The sequence below is a fragment of the Leuresthes tenuis genome, unplaced genomic scaffold (assembly GCF_036924035.1).
Source record: "Leuresthes tenuis unplaced genomic scaffold, fLeuTen1.0.hap1 SCAF_23, whole genome shotgun sequence".
NCBI lineage: Eukaryota > Metazoa > Chordata > Actinopteri > Atheriniformes > Atherinopsidae > Leuresthes > Leuresthes tenuis.
Genome location: NW_027325377.1, coordinates 20458949 through 20478490, shown reverse-complemented (window position 1 = coordinate 20478490; position 19542 = coordinate 20458949). Strand labels below are relative to the sequence as shown.

The window sequence follows — 19542 nt, the reverse complement described above, 5'->3', positions numbered from 1 at the left end:
TACATCCTGATGCATTACTGAGCCCATTTATTCTGTTAAGTTAGGCCTTGCTATGCATTTTACAGATAAATTTCACCGTTGAATATAAAATATTAAAGCAAAACTTGTGTTTTCAAAGTATGTACGTCAAAATATTTGAATTTAAATCTAAATGAAAAGGTCCTTGGAGTAGATTATTTTCTTTATTGTATCAAACAGAAAGGTGAAAGGAAAACAGGAGAACTGCTTGCAGCTCAGTTTGTGCAAGCAGCTCTTTCCCCTGTGAAAGACGGAGCCAAGCCGACTCAATGTCATCAAAGCCTGGTGGAAAGCTATTTAGTTAAGAGCTGATGTTGTTGACTTTGTTTGACATTTTACTCCAAAATGAGTTTCAGTTCATTGTTGTGTTACCTAAGAAAAGTGCCCATGTCTCCAGAAAATGACCTAGCTTGCCTCAAGGGCCAAGAAAGATTTGTTTCTGATCATGGAGAGCAATGTTGAAATATGCTTCACTCTCCTGCGAGGCAAAAGGAGAGAGAAAAACCATAATCAAATTCTGATAATCTTTTTTGTTGTTGTTGTACTGTAGATAAAAGGGGTCACATACGGTCTTTGAGCACTGACCTTCCTGAGGCAGTCTTCTCTGTGAGCTTTGAGCCCGCCTATAGAGTACATAATCAGCATCCTTGTGGTTTCTTCCTGTTTGAGGGAGCCATGAAATGATAAGAGCTTGAGTCATGAAAGAGTTGAAAAACCAGTTATTTGGTGACCGTGTAAACACAGACTGGGCCAAGGAAAAGAATGAAGCTGAAAGAGTCCAGATGTGAAGGGACTATGGACCAATGAGATGTACAGGTCTCCGATCTGTTTGTTCCTGTGCAAATTAGAGTCTTTGCGGGGTTTGGGGCTGCTATGGATCATTATCCCCCTTTATTTCCCTCACACACACACACACACACACACACACACACACACACACACACACACACACACACACACACACACACACACACACACACACACACACAGGCACACTTTCTTCCTCGTCTGTGTAACGCCTTTTATGAAGCTCTGTTTCAAAATGTTTTTTTTATTATTATTCCGTGGGCCCCCTTTCTTCTGACCACACACTTCATAATATCATCATCCTCATCATCATCGTCATCGTCCTCATCTGGATCCCAGCCGCCGGTTCCCCACTATTGCCTTCACAGTTTCCCTTCTTCCCTCCCTTCTTTCTCTCTGGCACACAGGCGCGCACACACACACATCTGGAAACAGTCAAAGCGTCTACATGCACTGGGAGGGGGGCTACCTCTCGCTCTCGTTCTCTCTCTCTCGGTATCACTGCAGAGCTGAGCTGCAGGGGCAGCAGAGGCAGAGAGAAGAGAGAGCTCCAACTCCCGATCAGTAAGACAGACTGGCAGATAGACAGACAGACTGACTCACAGACACACACAGCCGGACCATCATGGACCGGATCAGGGCAGAGAAACCAATCTCCGGATGAGACAGGACGGGCTGGCTTCTGTTATTTAGGGGGAGTCTGCCTTAGATACGTGGAATAACCGACAACCTTTTGGGAGATTTAACCCCGTGCTACCCGTGATGGAATATTTACACTCTTCTCGTTTCCTAATGTTTCTCCTCTTCTCCTCCTCCTTCTTTTCTTCCTCCATCACCTCCACCTCCTCTTCTTCTTCATCCTCTCACATTTTGACACGCTGCTGAAGATGCGCACGAATGCGTCTTTTGCGCACTTCCATTGAGACCGTCACTGACAGCGCCCGTGCTTGTAACATTTTGAAACCTTTTTTTATTTCCTTTCCAACGACAAGGGAGTGAGAAGGAAGAAAGAGAAAAGGCGAAAGGTGTGAATTGAATTGAACGCGGTGCTGGTCTCATGTTTCCCTCCTAGGGCCCGGATGTACCGAGGGATGCACCGGTGCGTTTTCCCAACCGGTTCCGCCGAAAGCTCCCTCTTTTTTCTCGCCTTCACCTCCATCATGGGGATTAGGTAATATTCACTCCATCCGAAGAGACCCTCCCCATAAACAGAAATAACGGAATACCCAAAAACTGTCCGTGTCAGACAGTTATTTCTTCTCCCCCCCTCTTTGATTTCTTTATTTTTGGGGAGCTTTTTTTCCTCTAGTTATTTTCCTCCTCCTCTCCAGCTTTTGCCTCTCTTTCCATTCACCTATAGGGATAACGCCAGACTACATATATGGTAAATGAAAGCAAAAACATGTACATCCCGGAGGACACCCTTGAGAACCATCAAGGTATGTGGTGTCTTTTTCCCTCCTCTTAAATAACTAACAAACATCTAAGTGTGCAAGAAAAAGAGAAGGGAGGGTGGGAGGGAGAGAGGGAGAGGAATATGATGGTCTCGAAATGGAGATGGGATGGGGAAAGAGGAGGAGGGAGGGAGAGGGGAAAGCAGAGGGGTGTTAGCTCTTTCCTCATTTCAACAGATGGACACATGCAGTTCTCACTTTTCCTCTGTGTGCAGTTTGTTGTCAGCAAGTGAACTTGTGCCGTCACAAGGCTGCAGGTAGCCTCGTCCACATCGGATGAGGCCTTGTTATTGCTTGCTTCAGTCCACACTTTGGGTTTGACAGGCCTGTCCATCGGAGAACTGTGGCATAACGGATAGGCAGTGGTCATGTTTAGCCAACAGGCAGTCGTAGGCGGGATCATTATTGTTAGAGACACATTTCCATTGGGAAATGACAGCATGTGGCGTGTGTGCACAAATTATTTTGACAGATCTTGGATCCCTTAAGCTTTTCGATTTGAGAATAAACTAAAAAGCAGTTGTGATATTGTTTGTGTTGAATAAATTAACACATAATGGTTACCAAGGAGTTTTTATATCCGCAGGGCTGTTTAATTGCAGCGCGCGAGAGAAACTGCATAGATGACAAGTGGCAGTAGGGGGGCCTGCAGGACTTATTTGTCTGTTGAGAATTGGGTTGATGATGAGCTATTTCTGGGATGGCAGTGAGGACAGCAGGTTGTTTCGCACAAGATAAGACCCAACTTCAACATAACGACTTTCGAAGTGTTTAGAAAGCAACACCAACAAAGGGTGAATCGAAATTCAGCGCTGTGGTATATTTTTCAGCGTGGAAAGGATCTGTTTGCATTCCGCAGTATTACGCGTCGCTCCTTCCACCCACGTTGCAGAGAGCAAAGCCCAGCAATGCATTCGTGTACGTCTAGTCCAGCCATTCAGCTCGGAAAGCGGTTATTCGCTCAGTCACTATCATCCTCATAAACATCATCATCGTCGGCGTAGTCGTCCTCATCAACCACCTCCACAACCACAGACCTCTGCCTTGGCGACAGGTTCCATAGCAACAGGGGATAGGAGAGGGGTGGCGGTGTATGTGTGTGTGGGTGTGCGTGTATGTTCGTGCATCTGTGTCGCAGCGTGGCACCTTTACCAACAGTTTGTACCGAAGAGCAACTCACCACAGGCTGTTGGGTGCTTTGGATATTACCTGCAGAAGCAGCTGGGTTTTCATCAAGCTATAAAATGCAGCTTAAACAGAGTTACTTCTTCATGTGTGGCCTAAAACTAATGATGATTTAGATACCTATCACTATTAAGAGAAAAGATTATTTTTTTCTTTTTCTTTGTTCTTTTAGAGTTATGGATGTCTTCAGGCAGGGATTGTTAAACAGCACCCCTAGGTCAACACGTTGTTGGCCAGGTACAGACATGCACAGGGGCCCTACAGAAGAGCACCAAGAGTCAATGGTTGTTTTTTGTCTCTTTTCCAGTTACTTATTTTTCTTTTTATGGTTTCTTGTAATTTCTTATTCTTATTTAACATGGTCTAGTCCCTTTGTTCTTATTTTCTATTTGTGGTTAGTTGTTGTTTTTCTGTTGTCTATTTTGTATTTGCAGTCATTTTAGTTTTTTGTTGCTGTTTCTTGAAGCCATTTTACAGAAATTTGTCTACATTTGTATATTGTGGTTCACCATCTGTTTATTATCACTTTTTTGTTTCTTAAGTTCTTTTGTCTGTTTGTATTAATTTGGGTAGTTCTCGTGGCTGGTTTTCCAAATTCGTTGTGGCTTTATGTCTCTGTAGTCAGTAAGCATATTTTTCAGTGATATTTCACTGGTGAAGCTGAGGGGGACCTCTGACCCTTTAGGGCCTTATGTATGAGCCTGCTATATGGCCATTTGGTAATCTACAAATGGATGTCATCTTCATTATCACCACCACCATCATTAATACTATTTCTGAATGTTAACAAAAGTAACCGTTGACTCAGAACCAGATCAAAAATATTGCTTGAAGTAAGGAGACACACCCAGATCTCAATGGTAATCAGGTTGATGTAAAACTTCCTTTTCAAGACCAGAACGTCTTAGCTCAGCATGAGATGATCAATGCCACTCTGAACTTATTATTGCCTTCTATATCACTGTGCTTGATGCCGTTTAAAAAACCCTTCAAATGAATACAAAGGTCACAAAGGAAAGTAAGTAATAAATTCAAGGCTTTTCCCAGATGATTACTTTAAAACAAGTAAAAAAACAAATCCTAATATGCCTTCAGACTGTAGTTTTATTTAAAAAAAAAAATAGATCCAGTCACTGGGAGCTTTTAACAAATTTGTCAGCTAAGCTGCATGTTTGGGTGGTGGTTTCAGCACCAAGGACAGTTCAGTCTTTATTGGTCTATTGACAGCTGGTGACAAATGCTGATGCTTGTGAAGACTAGCATTGGCTCTAAGATGTTGTTTATTACGGTGCTTTTCTCCTGTCATTGTTTCTTTCTTACATTTCAGTAATCTAACCAGTGCAAAGGGAGAGCATTTGCGCGTTATGGACTCATAGCAACCATACCCATTTATATTTGTTATTTATGTGCATGTGCATTTTCTGATGTTTAGGGTTATAGGTAAGTGGATGAAAGTGGGTATATATTGTCAGAGGCACATAAAGAGTTTCCTGCAAATAAAAAATGACTAAATTTTTTATATCGTACAGGAAGCACAAGATATCCCATATCCTGAAGCTTTGTGGGACACTTCCTGAAAGCAAACCACTCTCTACATTCTCTCCTTTATCAGTTAGATCATATCCTTACATCTGCTCTGTAATTCAATAAGAGTTTATGATCCACACAATTGAACTGAATGCTCATGCTCTCTGAATAAACCAGCTGTCCTACATCTGCACAATCCTTTTTTTCAGAGTTCTTGTGAGGCTGTCAAGCATGCATGAGCGGTAACACAACCCAACAAACAGACACATGTAAACTTGCTATCATTTGCTGCACATGATGTGGTTTTAGAACAAATACACACACCTGTGGATTTGCATGTTATTGTACTCAGAGCAGGAACAATTACACATGTGCTTACGCACAAACACACACACACTTTCCAGCAACAATGCAATCAGTGAGTAATTTTCCCCGTGGGCACTGTGCCACAGGCATGATAATACCTCTGTTAGGTATGGTAATTGATTTCTGATGGTCACCTGGGGTGTTTGACACCTGCCAGTTCACCTCATGCAAATGCACTATTTCTGCAATGAAGACAACTTAAAAGTTATATTGCAACAACCATTCATATGTTTACTTTTTAGTTTAGCTTTGTTTGTTGAAAAATCTCTAACATGAAGTTGCTATCACTGGCAGTTTAAATAATACAGTAGAATCAGTTGGAGCAACAAAATTGAATAAGATGTATTTAATTAGACTCTTCATGAAGCATGCCAGAACATCCATCAGCATGCTTGATGTAGATAGAAATGGCCAATTAAGCAACAATCTACTGTTGGTCAATCCAGTGTTCCCTACATCAGCTTGAATTTAAGTCTTAGCATGGTGAAATGGGCAGAAACACTGTAAAGATACAGTCTTAAGGGCCTTCTCCAGATTCATTAACATGTTTTTTTTTTTTTTTTTACAATTGACACCTTCAGTAGGGAACACAAATCCAGTCGACTTTTTATATCCAGCAAGGAAGAGATGCACATTTTACGTTTGATCCTTTTTGAGAACATATTCCTTTCCCTTTACCCATTGTCTTCCAAACTAAAAATAAATCAAATTAGCATGTTTTCGCACAGGAGTTAGGTGCATTTGTGGTTATCCGGTTCAGTTGGTTTGTTCATATTGTATTAAGAGGAAGAAAGAAGTGAAGATAGAAGCCTATTTTCATTGTTCATGTTTTTTAATAATTCAGCACTTAAACTTAGAAGCTTAAGTTGGATCCTTGTTGCGTGTGTGTTTGAACCTTCACTTTGGCCCACAAGGGTTAGATGTCAACATTACTTTACTGTCATGCCTGGGGAGGTTGGGATTAGTAGTTGTTAATTCACTGTGTGTTTTGGAGAAAGAAGAGCAGCATTTTTTTTCTTTAGCAGTTTAACTGGCAACTCTATGCTCTGAATTTGTTATGCTAGCCTTGAGACACACATTTGTGGAATCCAAGCTCAGGCAAAGATAATTCTCTGACATCGTTGCTGTTCTGTTTTTCATACTTTAGACTTCAGAAACATTATTCAGTTGTTCTTGTAGGCTGTGTAAAACTTGAGATTCATGTAATAAGCCTCCTCGATGTTGTACTGCACCTCGGAAGCCCATAACCTCCTGACTACCACTTTTAAGTGTCAGTGATAGGAAACTTGAAGGACGTAATATACTGATCACAATACAAAATAGTGAAAAAATAACTTTTAAAATAAATATGCCACAACTGTTTTCCATTTTCTCTGATCTTTGTGCTTTTTCTCAAGAGATTCTCCATGGTTTGACCCTTTTTGGCCTATGAAAATAATTCAAAAGAACAATCTGTGCAGGAGATATAACTCTTAGGTTGAACCTACCATAACTCATGCACCCAAAAGGAGGAACTGCATGTAGATATTGTTTTCTATTAAGGAGTCACAATGTCTTTCCCTCTTTGGAAATTATTTTGCTCTCTTTTTATTTTATCATTCCACTCAACATCCAAACTTTTTGGGTTGTAGCTTCAGCTTGCAGTAGTTATAGTATGAGTCTGTAAGGATGTGTGAGTCAAAGTAGGGTTATAGCAGCTGTAGTAAAGGATGTAATTAGATATTAAAGGCCAATCAGCATAAAATAAGTTTATATTAATATTATTAATACTATTCATTTGAGGATGTGATTCAACAACAGCAGCTTGCATCATAAAAAATCATCTGAGAGCTCAAAGGGAAAAGTTGTAAGAAAAAGATGGGGAAGAGTAGAGTTGGAGAAAATGCAACCTGGTAGAAAGAGAGGGATGGGTGGTGGGAAACAGAGGCAAGCAGTTGAGAGAAAAATGGGAACTGCAGGGGAGAGGAGGCAGGAAAGAAAAGGGGAGCAACAGAGCGCAGGAAGAGGAGAATAAAGAGGGAGGATTATTCCTGACTCTTTTTGTGCTTAAGATTCTGGTTGGGTATTGGAAATCTATCCAGAGACTGTCCTTTGCTGTTAGTGCTATCGGGCCCCAGTCTTCATTTCAGGTGGGATGATGAGCCAACAGAGGCAGGACTGTGTGTGTATGTGTGGATGTACATGAGTGTGAGTGTTGTCTTGAAATCAGAGAGAGTTGCAGAGAGTTGCAGTTGGCTGCCTGCCTACATGCATTGTCGCTGCCTGGCTGCCTCATTCTGTGTATGCACATAGGTGTGTGTTTGGACATCTGTCCTATCTCTAAAACACACACATACACGCAGACACACAGGCTCCTTTTCTATTGATCTGCCTGAAGCCACCAGTGGAAGTAATGACCGTAGACCTGTAGCATCCTCTCTTATATTCCCATCAGATGCTCTCATTTCTGCTTTTTACTTAATTTTCCGCATCTCTGATTGTTCATCTTATCTAAAACTCAAAATATGGGCTGCTGTCTGAATATCAAACCTATATTTCATTGCTAAAGGGGCCTTTGAATAGCTTAAAAAAATAGTACTGAAGCTAGCTTGATCAACATATGCACAAGGGAACAACCACTTCGTTGCATCACATTCAATTTATTCCATACAATTTTTCTTAAATATCCTCCTAATGTCCAAAAGTCTTGAGACACACATTTGTGGAATCCAAGCTCAGGCAAAGATAATTCTCTGACATCGTTGCTGTTCTGTTTTTCATACTTTAGACTAAAGTCATACAATGAGAATTGTTTAAAGATGCTAAAATTGGATTCTCCCGATTGCAGATTTCCCCTATGACCTCACAAAATGGGCTACATACAGCTCTAACCACTTGATTTCTGGCACAAGTTTGGGGTTAGCATGTAATTTACAGCTCAGTTTATAGTCTCTGTTTTCAATGCAATTTGGTGTCATTTAGCTGATTATGCACCGAGCACTCAAAAATCAATTATTGTATCAGTGCCATGCAGCTTTTGTCACCTGTATTTTATGTTTTTTTGCACCTTAAAGAACTAACGACAGGTACTGAGCCTATTCATCCCACCTATTTTACAAAGCAACCCCTTTTTCTGAGCATCTTCACACTAAAAAATTGGGTTTAAGCTCTATCTGTGTCTGATCAGCACAAACTCAAAGAGAAAAATATACATATTTGATGCAAATGTTAACTGCATCATGTTTTTTATAAATACAAACGTTAAAAGCATGACTACACAGCTAAAGAACAGTGTGCAAGTGTGTTTAAGCATGTGCATGCTTCTTCTGAGCTAAAGGACTAGCTGAGGAATGAAGAGAGACAAGAGTTGAAAGGATTTTATATTATTCATGCCCACGATGCATTTCTCCACTTTCCCATCTCACCTGCCCTCTTTTATATCCATCTTTTATACCCATAATTTTCTTTGTTATCTCTAAATGACCTTCTATATCTAACCATCCATTTAGTGATCATTCATACATTTCCTTTCCTGCAAGAATAAATCAATCCATCTGTCCACTTTTACTGTAATAGTCTTTAGCATTTGCAATAGGTCTAACCGCAGAAATGCTAGATACCAAACACTGTCCCAATGGGGAATTTGGACTATAAAATGAACAGATAAAACACTGTACAACACAAAGTGGAAAAACCACAAGTCCGAGCACAACAAATTGCTTGTTGTTCTATTGTACACTGTACAAACTGAAATGAACATGCTCCAAAGTTTTTAGCTAATGTTTTTACCAACTCCTGAGCTGCGCTTCACTGTTAGAAAAGCACCATATCTAATTCATAAGTTGTCAACAACAGATCACGAGCTATATCATGAATTAAAGACAATATAGTTCTGTCAGGTTAAATTGGGTTAACATGAATAAAACAAGTTACTTTATTATCTAAGATGAGTAGAATTCAAATAGAAAACATGAAGAAAAAATAACCCTAAAGTAAATTACTCAGCACTCCCGATGACACTTAATATATTTGCATGCACCATTAAGCCAGCTATGGTTACAGTTCAACTGGGCAGTTTTATTGGACTACTGTCTTTGCTCCAGTACAAATGTATGTCCAACTCTGCTACAGCAGATGGCAATTTGCTTCCTTTCAGCTTCTTCGAATTGCTGAAACGTCACACAATTGTCAAGCAGTTTAGCTGGCAGCAAATGGCACCACGTCAAGTGTTGAATTGCACAGCTTTACAGCTCTGCATATTTCACACATGCTGAACATTTCACCCTTTTACAGATGAATTCACATTATTCCTTTTGGTCATTGTCTGTAATTTCCAGCTTCTTCTGTTATTTTTGGGTCAAAGCTTAGAGTTTGGAGTTTGGGTCCAATTGAACCTACACATGCAGGCGTAAACACACCCTTCCTGGTGGGTGTGTTCGTCTGACTTTTAGAAATTTGATTAAGTACAATTTCAGCCAGACTAACTTGTTTACATGTATTATAAAAGCACAATTTTATTTGGTCTAACACATTAATCAGATTTATTTCTAAAGTCATGTGAATGTACTGTGTGAGTGTGTGTGTGGGAGAAGAATTCCTTAATGTCTGACAGAAATACATTCTAATGCTGGTAAATTATCATAATTGCTTGTCACTTGTTAAACTGCTAATATACAAGCAAAGGATGTACATTAAACTTTGACTCCATGCTGAATGCGGGGGTTATCACATTAGGAAAGACAAATCCACGGATCAGACAGATATCAAACAAAGAACACTATAAAACACCAAAAGAATGTGCATTTGAGGATGCTTAGTATTGTGTGCAGTCTAAATGTAATGTGAAAAACTTTCGCATTATATAATGTTATAATTGTAGTATAAAGTATAAAGTTCTGTTTACCACTGTCCAGGAGGGTGATCACATCTGGAACGTGATAAAAGGTTATGGATCTTATCTCAGCTTATCCTGTTCACTGTGGTCTTGGATGTGCTTGTGTGTGTGTGTGTGTGCGTGTGTGTGTGAGAGAGAGGAGGGTTCGGTCTCACAGAAAGTTTGGCTCTTTGACATCAGTTATGCAACAAGAAATTTCAGCTTTTAAAAAAAATAAGAATAAGATACATATACATACTGGAAAAACAGACTTTTTTCAACAGAGATGATGGAAATGATTTAAAGTTGCAGCACCATACACTTGCACTTTCTGCTAGAGATTCATCCATTTAGTGCCAGTGGCACTCAACAAGCTCGACACATGTCGATTTGTCAAAAGGATGTCTTCCATTCATCAAACAAAAGTACTCTCTTCAAAGAAGCACTCTAACCCGATAGGTGTTTTATCACTGAAAATGGCAACACTTTGAAGTAAAGATGATCTTTTCTGTTTTTCTAGTCAGTTTAGGACTCGGTACAATTTTTTTAAGTATGTTCTCCTTAACTGCGAAACTGCAAGAACTGAGCAGCTTACTGTTGTCTCAGCAGCTGAACTATGATTTAGGTCCAGCATTGAGGTTTGAAACACAACAGCATGATTTGCCAAATGGTTGGCCTAAAAGCCTCTAAAAACTTTTCTTTAACATTAAATATTCATGACTATGAATGGAACACAACTCTCAACTAATCCACTCCATTAGGACTGAGTTTCACCTGCCTACATGAGCAAAAAAAAACCCAACCTAAACTTTCCACAGTCTTTGATTCAGTTATTGCCTCATCTCGCCTGGATGTACATTACATCACTCTCTCAACAGAGCTCCCCCCAAATTAAAATAGTGGTAGAGGCAACTACTGCTTACCAGATCACACCCAACTGTGACAAAATGGCAGAAGACAATTTAAAGGAAAACTTTATCAAATGGGAAGAAAGACACAACAAATCCAAATGCACTCACACGCATTCTGCCATACAAATTCAACGTTTCTGTCTGATTATTTGGGAGTAAACATCCACTCATGCTCTCCTGCATGTGTAGATATGTTGAACAGGCCATGTTTGCCTTCTCAATCTATATCAAGGTGGCAAGAGGAAAAGATCAATGGGGACTTGAAAGAAGGTCAAGGTTTGAGGCAGAAACAGCAGGAGTTTCAGTCACAAAGACAACTTATCTGGCTAGATAATTTTTGAATCAGTCCTAGTTTCACCAACACAGAGATGCCAAAGGAGAAAATCTTGATAGTGACAGCATGATGACTGGAAACATTAATTTTCATGAAAGAAGTTTATGCTTTTTGGGTCTATCCAAACTTGAGGTGTTTTAGAGCCAGTGGCCCTCAAACGTCACTGTTATTGTACTGTCACGCCTTTTTATCCCATTATCTTCATAAATTGTGGTATGTGTACTTATGTGCATTTGTACAAATCCTGGTAGTGTCACAATCCATGACAAATTTTGCAGTGCTAACACATCCCTAAGCTGTTGTTTTCAATAAGAAAAGATTCACAACGCTTGAACAGAATGTGTGAACCATAACCATACAGATATTTGTAACTGTCCAACCATGTCTTAAGTAGAATTATCAATATGTAATATGCAGACCTAACCATGTACATTAATGCTAACTCTAACTATGCACTCTTAACACATTCATGGGTGAAAGGACAGATGAAAAGTAAGAAATTGCAAGTGGAAGGGAAGTAGAAAAGTACAAAGTCTACAAAGGTCCATCAATTATCACCTTTTACGATCCCCTCTGACATCCGGACAAGTCTTTATGGTCTACTAAACACAACTAAACACATCCTTTTGCAATGAGAACAACGCCTTTTTTATATAGATATACATATGGAGACGTAGGATTTTGATATGAGGACAAACTGAAACATAAGCTGGTTGCCGAGAAAAGAGTGTCCAAGATGGAGTAGTTTCACAATCAAGGACAGGAACAGTGACAAATGAGCAATAAACTGTGTGATCTGTGACAATATGTAATTTTCTTTTGCACGTATCTTTAAAAATCTAAACTGAACCCTGAACATTAATTCTAACCGTCTACTTTTAACTCCTAACTATAAGCATTAGCAGGTGGTACGGAAGTTAAAAAGTGAGTAATTGCAGAAGCTGAAAAAAAGGAAATCTCATGTCTGAAGGGCAGGGGTTTAATATCACCAACCACACCCTTACCGACCATCCTCCTGAAGGAGCTGACTGCATATGTTGTTCCAACACCTTACCCAAGACTTTTAAATTGAGCTTTATGGTAATATGTCACTTGTCTCTGTGTTACCTTGGAGCAAAAAGGCACGAAGAAACCACAGTTCACATACAGAGAAAGTATGCCTGAGTAAATCTGCAGTACAAAGATCAGCCGTGCCCTTCGTTCCAGTTTTCCATTCAGGCTTCTGGGGCTAAAGATCTGCCGGGACAATGAAACCCCTGCTCTCATTACTGGTTTTAATCCCACACTTTCACACACACACACACACACTGATCACATACCGCAGATTACATGCACCTACATGGTCCAAACACATTCTTCTGCAGACACACACTCTAAATTCACCCACCATGAGACATACCATTTCATCGTAATTTATTTTTCATGAGGCTAATTTCTGAGGATGAAGAGAAGGTAGAGAGAAAAAGAGAAGCAGAGTGACAGAGGGAACAAATGTAAAGAGGGGGAGGAACGTTAGTCACCCTCAGGCTCTCTGCAGGGATGATACCAACTTTTCCACGACTGGCAGATGCATACTTTTCTATGCATACATATTTGTACTTCTGTGTCTAACACTGACCTGGTTGTTCCCAACGTAGAATAAACGGTTTTGTTAAGTTGAAGGTATGAACTTAGGTCTGTTACTCCCAAGAAGCTCCTGCTGATTGTACAAAGTGGTTTGAAATTTCTGGTATAAGATTAGCAGCTTGTATTGATGTGAAATGTTCTTTCTCTGTGGGTGAGAACATCACTTAGAACTCCCTTAACAAGCCATGACATGAAGGTCTCCTTGCTCACTAGTGAGAGTATGTATCTTGCGGAAGCTTGCTTTTTTCTTTTTTCTTTTATGGCACAGTTGTCTCTCAGGAAGTGAGGCTTAAAGCACAGAGGACTTAGACTTGTGCTTTTTGCAGGTTTTCAGTTCCGGCAGTCTCGTTAGTCAGGCCTGTGGTGGGCTTGTCTTGGATGAATAGTTGCACTACAGAGAAGCGGATGTACACACATAAGTACACAAACACACACATAATCACTTACACTCCACGCTGTGATGTCACCCTGCTGGGTGACAGCACCCAGGCAAGACAGATTAAACGAAGAGCTGAGTGATGCGTCTCTGTGTTTGTTTGTATGAGTTTGTGTTTTGCTGCCTCTGGGTGTGTGTAGACATGTATATTGTGGGGGCATTTTCTTCTGTGTGTATCTTGGGCCAAAAGCTGTCAGATCACCTCTTGCAGCTAAGAATCATGAGTTACAAAAGCCTGTTGTTTAGCCTAAGGCATGATGCGCTGTCTGTTACTTTTCCCATTATGCAGCTGCACAGACAGACTGAAAAGGTTAAGTAACACTTCAGCATGAGCGAGCAAAGGGCAGCTGGTCTAAAGATGCCATCTTGTTTTGTATAATGGCGTTGCCAAAAAAGACGTCTGGATTATGTTCAGCAGAACTATTTTTTTTTTCTAGAAATATTTTAAATGTTTGCTTCCTGCATATCTCCCCAAAGAAAAGTTTAGAGAAATCTCATTTTGTGACAAGCAGTTCATTATATCTATATGTTTAAGAAACCCATGTCTTCCACATCGTTTTTTACAAGCAGGTCATACAAACACCTGCATCTGCCCCCCCATGGGGAATGAGGTAAATATATCCAAGGATACTCCTTAATGTGTCTTTTCGTTTGATGTTGACTGATCCATTCATATGGCTGGTCACTGTAACAAACTCAAGTCTCAATATCCCATTTTTTCTGCTAATTGACTTGTGGGTGTGGCAAAAATATTAGGTCAATGATTCATTATTGCATGTTTAAGAAGCGAGTAACGAGAGAAAGATTAAAAGAGAATTTACCAATTAAAGCAGCAGATGCTCTGGAATATTGGCTTATAATCTTCATTAACACACATTCTTATGGTTCCTACAAAGTAGCTCATTAGCATTACACCATCATCTCCCAAGAAACAGTTTAGAATACTAACATTTTTTAAGAAATTCCATCTAGAGGAAAAATCAATTAGAACTGGTCTCACAGGATGATAGTATTACTTTTGAGCTGTGATCTTCATGTGTTAAATTGATGGAATGACCTTTTAAAATCAGGACTGACAACATCAAATTAAATGTAGCAACACAGATATGACCTGTATTAATCAGCTAATGCACTGGTTACTGTGTTTAGTTGTATCTATGATAATCAGCCCTTGTCAAGTAAACTATTGGACAAGAAGACAGGATGTTTACAGTATAATCTATGTTGGATTTTACATCTTTATTTCAGATGAGTTTATCCTATTTTCCCTGTCTGGTCTATGCTTCATCATCAGTCTTTTTCTGAGGAAAAACTGGAGATGTTTGATGGAGCCACCACCTCTGGGAAATGTGCCTTGAAATGTAGTACCACTGAAAGTCTCTAGGTGCTAGCTTCAAAACAATTTAGGCTCCAACAAACTCCCATTTAAAAAGCATTAACTTCTCTTCCAGCTGCCACTGGGGAAGAGGAAGGATACAGCCTGGACAGTCTATCGCGGGGCCAACACAGAGACAGACAAAACAAACAACCTATCTATTTTCACCTGTTTTTCACCCATTACTCTAAAATGCATGTTTTTGGACTGAGGGAGTAAGCCCGAGAACCAGGAGAGAACCTGCTCATGCACAGGGAGAACACACAAACTCAACACAGGAATCCCAAGATTCAAACCAGGAACCTTCTTGCTGTAAGACAACAGTGCGAGTCACCACAGCACTATGTACTTTCTCTGTCTCTGATTAGTGTACAGTGTGGTCCCTTTTCATAATTACTTAGCAATCAAGTAGATATTAAGCTTTTTATTAAAATATGACCCATATTAGCACCAGATAAGGACGAATGTTGATGGCCAAATGCTTCAAAATTGTATCAGAAACAAGTGGTTGATTAGATATGCCAGCTTCTGATATACATTTGATGATTCAGATTTGAGAAGATGAACTACGGTACTTTTGTACTTTTGTATGGTACTTTTTGCTTGATGGTTTAATTTCCGGCTCCCCTTTTCTTCAAATGTTCCAGTTGCATGTAAGTTTGCTGTTTCTACTCCTTCTTTTAGTGCCTTATCCTCATTCTCACCCCTTTTAATATTAGACAAGAGTAAGGTGCTCTGGTATGCAATGACCCAACTATATAGGCCATGAGAGTGTCCTTGACCGTCTATCTGTGTAAAGGAGAAGAGGCTGGTATGTGTGTGTGTCCCCTGCCATTCTGTCTATCTAGGCCAGTCTTGATGTGTGTGCTCCATGGACCACTTCCCCACAGACCACACTGTATATGTGTGTGTGTGTGTGTGTGTGTGTGTGTGTGAAAGAGAGAGAGAGAGAGAGAGAGAGAGAGAGAGAGAGAGAGTATGTCTGTAAAGAGCAGTCCACTTCCCAAAAGACCAGACTCACTTTCACACTCTGAAGCTATAATGGCTAAAACAGGCTTGTTACAGGACCCCTTTTATAGTGAGTATGTGTGTTTCCATTTGCAGAGCTGCATTTATAACCAGGTCCAGAAACAGGAGAGAATTTAACTGTTTAGGGTATGTTGGTACAACCTGGTCTCTCACAAAAATGTGAAATTTGGAATGACACCACAGAGAGTGACAAGCTTCTCCTTCACTGACTTAGTTACCAGGGTGATGAGTCCTGCCCCACGTGGTTGTGAGACAGTTGATCAGTTAGCTACTTTTGTACAATGCAAAATCATCGGTGAGCACATCTTTAAGCTCCATCACAGTTTGGTCTTGGTTGTATGTGTGCGTTAATGGAGAGTTAAAAGAGGTTTCCATGGTAATGTCCTATAACCTCCACCTCCATCTCCACCACCTTGCATTGCAGGCATTGTTGCTGATATGTATTTCTTGTGCGTGTTGAATATTTTTGTAGCCAACGCAACACTGCTTTTCACAGCATGCTCTTATTTTGAGTTTTTTGTATATGTATGGTGCTGTTCCACAATCCCATAAATGTTTTTTGTTGTTTTTGTATCACACATTAGAAAATAAATTCCCAATACAGCAATGACACTTTTGCTAATGCAGAACAGTTTCAGGTGAGCCTTTCACTTTGCCCAAAATTAATTATGCACGTGTACAGCTGTGGTTTGTACCAAAATCCCTGAGTAGAAATACAAGAGGACACACACTCCATTTCAGACAACGGAGGGGTGATAGTGGGTGTGGCAGTAGATCAGATATCTTTTCCCCATCATTTCTTTCCTCTCCTCTTCAGCTCTACAATTTCTTTTTCACCACCCCTCTCCACCTCTTTCACCAGCATTTCTCATTATTGCATCTGTGATTTGTATTCCAGATCAATATGTCCCGAAGAAGAGAAAGAGGGAGAGAGAGAGGAGACGATAAAAAGGTTTTTTGGGGATTGGCTCGGCGCCTGTAGTGATGTCACCAGAACAGGAGGCGCGACATCGCCTGTCTGTTGTCATGTCAACCAAAAGAGATTCAGCAAGCTCATAAAGAGGGAGAGATAGAAGGATAAATGGAGGAATAAGGAGAGCACTTACGAGACATAGACATAGATATGTTTTTACGTTGCAATACAGCCTTACTTAATGATAAATCCACTCCAAAGCCTTTTTTTCTGCAAATATTTAACATCTCTCGTGTACCTCCCTTTACTGTTTTCAGTAGTGTAAAATGTCATAGTTGGTTCTCCGAGTGTATGCGTCCAGGTCGCAGCGTGATAAAGTTGATGATTAACGACATTACCTCAACGTGGCAGACGGGTAACCATGGTGACACCACATTAAACAAACGCTCTGTTCCAACAGAGAGAGGGAAAGAAGCAAGGGGAGAGGGTACAGCCAGGACACAGATGAGATGAGAAAGGACAGAAAAGAGAGAAGAGCAGCAAGATGTATATTCATCATGGATTGTTCTTGTAGGTTGTTTTTACAGCAGAGAAGGTGGGCATATTGCTCAGCCTGAAAAGGGTCACCTTATACAACAAATTACCACTGTGTGAGGAAAGGATGACATAACTGTTTTTCTATTAGTTTCAGGAACATTTTCATGGTCAGTTATGTTCTGAGTGATTCAATATCTTTTGGTTTTTGAAAGCTCTTACAATCCACAAATGATTGGAAACGATTTCCTCTAATCTTTATCCATTACACATCCTTCCAACCACCTTGTTCTTCCTTTTACTTCTGTCTGCTCATCTTTGATTAGCATACACTTTCTTTCCTTTTACTTTTCACTTTTGATTCACTTTTCTTCCAGCTCACTAAAACTGGTCACGTAACAGTACTTGATTTGAAATCCTTGGTGTCACACAGCCCACTGTACTTCATTGATAATTGTTTTTCAGCATACAGGGTAATAATTCACAGTATCTTGGGGATAAAGCTTACAGTCTATCATCAGGGTTGAAGGGATAAAGGAACAAAACATGAGGCTTTAAGGCAAAAGACAAGAATCTGACACTTTTTTTAACATTTATTGTTTCTTTTGTACTTTCTTCTACAATTTTCTGTTCTTAGTTACCTAAAAGTTGTATGTTAGCATCAAAATTACTTGTTTAGTTACAGGAAGACATTATAATTTGACTTGTTATAACTGTTTTTTAAGGCACAACTCTTCCTTTTGCAGTGAGCTTCTCCTCAACTGTTTGTATGTGATTATATGTGTACTGCCCTTCCTACCCCAACAAAAACATTTGCTAGTTGTGAACCTTAGTACATGTACAGTCTATATTTGTGGTGAAAAAATGTTTGGTTTTTTTACACCTTGTTTTAGGGCAATATCCCCACATTGTTTCCTATAAATAAATTCTCTATTCATTTATAAAGTAGCCTGGACTTGTTAACTTGATATAGCTACTCTGGGTCATTTCTAAAATGGTATCCCAATAGGAAAAATTTGTCTTTACTGGACTTTAACACCAGCAAACAACATTTGGCTACAGTCTTTTTCCTAACCAGGAGTCCATATGAAAAGATCTTCTATCTCTCTCTGAACCACCATCACCACCCACCTGTCATCCCTTTTCCCTCTTATGTCCCTCCTCTAACTGCCATTAGCTCTTCTGTTTCCATCTCTTTAGTCTTCACTAATGAAGCAGATATCTGCTTGGGGCCATTTTCCTCTCTATCAATATCCAGTTACAAGGGTAGGGTTATAAACCCCGACACAAGGAACCATGTCACTCTGCTCAGCCCTCACACACATTTGTGCTCTCAGTAATACGTTGATATGAACAACAACACGCATATGAATACACAATGTCAAAGTTTTTACTTTGGGATTATATGATAGATCTAGGAATTTATATGTGAAAATGTGTTTCTGCAGAGAGAGTCTCAAGAGAATGCAACGACATCCAGTCTCGTGACCCGCTGATTAGGCAGAATCAGCTCTAGTTAGCTGCAGTTTGCCCATTGTTTTTCTATATGGCAAGATTTGGATATGAAAGGATCACAAAGCATGAAGTTTGTTGCATTTTACTTATAGTAGTGTTATGGGCTCTGTTTTTCTCATTATCATTCCTTGAGTTGTTAGAGGTGTTGGAAGCCTTCCTGTGCCGTTCCTGTTGTAAAATTTGATTTTCAACTTCCTGACAGTGCCTGTTAACCGAACAGTAAGCTACATGTTGCCCTCTAACAAGGCAACCAACACTTTTAGCTCCTTCTGTCACTCACATGACTAACATGAGTGTTTTCTCTTCCAAACCTCCCAAATCTAATAGAGAAAAAGACAGCTTAAGACAAGACTCCTCAGTTGTTTGCAAAACTGTTTGCTGTCAGTCATTTGTAAGTTTACTTCAAATAAACATTCACTAACACTATACCTTTTAAAATAGCTAATATGTGCACGTTCCTGATCAATAGCATTGTATAAACCATTGATCTGTTTTTAGCTGTCTTGGAACTTTCTCATATTCAATTATTACAAAAACACTGTGCAGCAGTGCAATACAGTATTCCCACATTTAACAATTAGGGAATAGTTTAAAAAAGATCTGCCTGTTTTTGGGAAAGCCTGAATTAGAAAATGTCTGACTGATACATGTGGTGTAGCT

At 39.8% G+C, this 19542-nt stretch overlaps 1 protein-coding gene across 10 annotated transcripts in view; it reads left to right on the top strand.

Moving 5' to 3' along the window:
- Positions 1-1342: 1342 nt before the first annotated feature.
- cacna1c (calcium channel, voltage-dependent, L type, alpha 1C subunit) overlaps positions 1343-19542 on the top strand; it is a 175531-nt gene continuing 157331 nt past the window's right edge. For all 10 annotated transcript variants that reach the window (XM_072377674.1, XM_072377671.1, XM_072377667.1 and 7 more), the window contains exon 1: positions 1343-2264. In XM_072377674.1, coding sequence (XP_072233775.1) covers positions 2207-2264 — 58 coding nt within the window. In that variant the 5' untranslated portion in view covers positions 1343-2206. The remainder of the gene's footprint in view (positions 2265-19542) is intronic.